The 4,706-nt window shown below is 35.6% G+C and overlaps 1 protein-coding gene across 1 annotated transcript in view; it reads right to left on the bottom strand.

The window, feature by feature from the left end:
* Positions 1-350: 350 nt before the first annotated feature.
* Positions 351-4,706, bottom strand: part of LOC106872853 (hybrid signal transduction histidine kinase E) — a 12,269-nt gene continuing 7,913 nt past the window's right edge. The window contains exon 3 of the mRNA XM_014919994.2: positions 351-3,066. Within this exon, the coding sequence (XP_014775480.1) occupies positions 1,800-3,032 (1,233 nt within the window). The 5' untranslated portion in view covers positions 3,033-3,066 and the 3' untranslated portion in view covers positions 351-1,799. The remainder of the gene's footprint in view (positions 3,067-4,706) is intronic.

Genomic DNA, 4,706 nt, shown 5'->3' with positions numbered 1-4,706 from the left:
ATAATTTTTTGCGGAAATCGCCGAACAAAATTTCAGTTTTGATATACCATTTCCGAAACATCGCCGACAGAGAGAAGTCTGTGCTACCACTAAATGAAAATAAATATGTGTGCGTGTGCATAAACCAAAGTATGTAGTATTATAGATCCATTACTGCCGATTTTACCAATCGGTTTCACACTGGATATTGGATAACTGGACGATTATCCAATACGTGCGATCTTCAGAGACAGCAAATATGGAAATGATATTGGCTATATAAAACTACATGAATAACTCAAGTATTTTTGATAATTGCTTGCACGAAACGATCATTCACTTGAATTACTTTTGTACTGTATGTCTATATGTATGTGTTCAGTAAGTGTATGTGTGTGTTTATCTGCATGTATGTATATTTCTGTACGTATACATACATATACTTACACAAATATACATACACACACATATAAACATCAAAGTAATTATATACATGTATGTAATTATATACATGTATGTATGATTAAACAAAAGTTAGTTTTAAACCAAATATCATTTAGTAGAACATCAGATTTTTTTTTTAATTATTTTTATAACGAAAAAGTCGATAGTAACTTCGAATTTGGGGTTTGGTAGCCTCCTTCGGTAGGTTAGATGAAAATAATTGAATCGAAACTTGCAATACGCTATCAAAACTTCTTCCTCTGAAAATCTCATATATATATATATATATATATAAACTTGCATTCGTCATCTCTTTTCTTATAAACCGCTCTGAACTCGACCGACAAACGCCTCGTTCAGAGATGTACGTACATAGACTTATACACCAGGTTACTGGTATCACAATGGCTGAGTGATATGTGTGTGTGTATGTGTATAAAGATATATCATTGTACACACACACACACACACATATATGTGTGTGTATATGTATGTATATGTATGTTTGTATGTGCGTGTGTTTAAATGTAATTATATACATGTGTGTATGATTAAACAAAAGTTAGTTTTAAACCAAATTGCAAAGGAAAACATGAAGGTTTGGTCCAATTTGTGTGCCGGGAAGGCAGTGTGTGGATGTATGTGTATATAAATTAAATGGGTATATAGAAAATATATAATGTATAAAGTATAAAAATATAAAAATATAACTGAACAACAGGAACAAAAAGAAAATGTATAATAAAGTATGATGAAAAAATATTGTCAGTGATATGAAAGAATCAGGGTGGGGTAGTGATGGTGGGAAATAAACAAATAAAGAAGTATGGGTGTATATATATATATATATATATATATATATATATATATATATATATATATCATAGAGTACAAAATCACAGCGTGTTGTTACTTGATAAACTTGTATGCAGATGTCTATATATATTTATGTGTAGGTGTGAATATATATATAAGTATGTATGTATGTATGTATGTATATTATGTATGGTGTTGATGTCAGTGTGTCAGTGTGTCCTCTTGAATTGTTGCATGTGTTTATGTTGTTGTTGTTTTAAATCTGTTTAATTGCGTTTGATTATGTAAAACATGTAAACTAATACAGAAGCAATATAGAACGAAAGAATTGGAAGACATTACTTTGTTATTTTTTTTTAAAATAAAATGGATCATTCGTTGTCAGTTCCTGTATTACACATACGTTATTACAGTGCATTTGTGTTCATGTGCACGCATTAAATATATATATATATATATATATACGTATATATCCATGCGTGTTTCAGCAGGTTGTGGTGGTTTACATAATGTCAAGAACCGAAATTAAGGTGCATTATGTCAAGGCTGCTGGTCGTCTGTCACGTAAACACCCTGACTGTGGGGCAGTCAGAGGTATTACATGTAATCACTAGTTTCTTGTTCCTGTTTATAGACAGGCCCCAGGGGTCTAGTAGCTCGTGTTCTTTGCGCAGGAGACAGAAGGCATCAAGACCATTCAGCCGGAATCTATACACCAAATTCAGTCCTCCACCCTGGATGACATAAAAGAAAGAACCAGCGACAACCATGCCCTGGGGCTTGTAAAAAAACGGGATCTTCCAGGTGCCTGATGTACTGAGGCTGATGAGGAAATTGTTCATCCTGTCTGAAATAAAAATTTGCTTTGCGGCGCTGACACACACGCAACGGTAGCTCCGCTGGTGGCGCACGTTCAGTTTACCAACTTGCTCCAAATACAGGGTGGACAGCACTTCCAGGTGGGTAGGCATGTAAAGGAGCCGGTGCAACACGGGGGCGTTAAGACCGACGGCGATTAGTTCACTAGAGCTGAGCTGTGCTACGCTGCAGTACTGGGTTGCGGTGTTCAATTCTTGCTCGAGAACCAACGTTCTACAGCTGCTGTTGTTGTCACCGCTATCGTTGTTGTTGTTGTTGTTGTTGTTGTTAAAATTGTTGTTGTTGTTGTTGTTGCTGTCATCGATGTGGACGGCAATCAAACGCAGCATCCGCGAGGTACAGGTAACCACAACTCGACGTTCGCCCACTCTACACAGGGAAAGAGGTGTGCTGGCCAGTTCGATCTTGTGCAACAGGTCGCCAGACGTCGAATAAAGCTTAACAAAGTTCTCACAGATGGCCACGAAATCATCGTTGTCAAACAGAACGATGTCCCTGAAGCCATTAACAGGTAGGCCAAGGGATCGAATGTCAGACGGGGTTAGAATGCCATGGCTGATGTTCTTCTCACTGACACAATCCAAGGTTTCGTTTTCGCAATGTGTCTTTGGTCCGTCAAAATACAACTGTCCATGTTCCACATTTTGGTAATCAATTATTCTGTTGCTGCCGCCACCACTATTCTTGTTGTTGTTGCTGTTGTTGTTAGTGGTGTTTGTAGAGGTGGTCACCTCGTCGCCGCTGTCGAAGCTGTTACTTCTACTGCTGTTGCCGCTGTTGGTGCTGTTGTTGTTGTTGTTGTTAATTGTAATGACGTTTACCGAGTGGTTGTAGTCCTTCATGGTTCCTTTACCAAAATCTGCACCGAGTTGTCCGACAAAAGAGTAATAATCCCTCGCTTGTTCTGTTACCATTATGTGAACGCAAAGATCTTTCTCAAAGGAAGAACTGCCAAACAATCGTAAGAAAAAACATATATAGTGATATGGAAGGTCATATATAAATATGGATATACATATATATATATGTGTGTGTGTGTGTGTCTATATATAATGTTTGTGTATATGAAGTACGAATTACATTTATAGTGGCGTGTATATAGAGAGTTCTGTTTAAGCTTATATATAAAGATAATATATACGCATATGTGTGTCTATGTGAATGTATATATAAAGTATGAATTTATATAAAATGTTCACAAGATAAATTTCCAGTTGTTGTGTCCTGCATGTGTAAATATAACGATGTATATGTTTATGGTTTACAAACTTGTAAATGTGTGCATGTAGGTTACATATGTGTTGCATGTATGCAGAAACAGAAATAAATAGCTATAAATATGTACATGTATATTAAAAACACACAACTAATTGGTTAATTTGTATAATTAATTTAGCATCAGGACTGACACACATACAAATACAAATAAAATCCGGTAGGCAAACGTTTATATCTCATTTTAAAAAAGCTACTTAAATGATGATACAAAATCCGCTCCGATGAGGATAATTTCGAATTGGTTCACCACTCAAACAACAAACCAGCATAGTTCAATGATTGGCATTAATTAACCTTCCTCGTAATAAAGTTTTTTTTTCCTTTTTTTAGTTCTGAAACGGAAAAGCTACTTGCTTTTTATGTTCTTTTTTTCTTCTTTTCTACAATTGAAAGTAAAATTTCCCAGGAAATTTAAAATAATCCAAGTCCGCAACGGTTAAACAAACCTTTTTAAAGATTGTTGCAGGAAGACAAATCTTTTGGTAAATTATGCAGCGATGTGTTCCTCTCGATACAGGCACTGCATACAACAGTATATATATAATTCTATATTACTGTATATACAGATGTATTACTCTATATACAACCACTGTATGCGTGTGTATATATATATATATATATATATATATATATATATATAGTCCTCTTTCTCAGCGAGAGTTTGCAAATGTGTTCGTTGTATTATAGTCCAACGCTTGTGCAGCACACGGTTGCTCTTCCTCTGCGTGTATATATATAGATATTTATAGATATAGATAAGAGATAAGTGTGTATCTGTGCGCGGGTGTATAAATATAGATATCGACTTGACAGGTACAAACCTCTCCCTTTCTCTTTCGCCTTCTCTCAGTGCGTGTGTGTATGTGTATGTATATATATATATATATATATATATATGTATGATGACACTATCAATGCATGTATTTGTGTGAGTGTGTGTACAGTGGACATATATACTACATGTGTGTTGGTTTGTATGTACGTGTCTATTCACATACATATACATACGTGGGTATATATGTATATGTATGTGTGTGTATGTGTGTCTATATATATATATAATTCGATCACATAAACTAGAATATGTATTTATCTCTCTCTCTCTCTCTTTCTCTTCCCTATATCCATCGCTCTAACTCTCTTTCTTCTCTTTGTCCCTTCTGTCTCCCTCTACCGCTTTATCTCTCTATCTCTGATTCCCTCTACCTCTTTCTGCTCCTCTCTCTCTCTCTTTCTCTCTTTCTCCTCTTTCTTTCACTCTGTCTCCCACTCTATCTCTCTTCTTATTTCTCAGTCTCCCTCCCTCACCC

This window comes from Octopus bimaculoides, chromosome 18 (genome assembly GCF_001194135.2).
Source record: "Octopus bimaculoides isolate UCB-OBI-ISO-001 chromosome 18, ASM119413v2, whole genome shotgun sequence".
In the NCBI taxonomy this organism is placed as follows: domain Eukaryota; kingdom Metazoa; phylum Mollusca; class Cephalopoda; order Octopoda; family Octopodidae; genus Octopus; species Octopus bimaculoides.
This window is presented reverse-complemented; position numbering and strand designations above follow the sequence as displayed.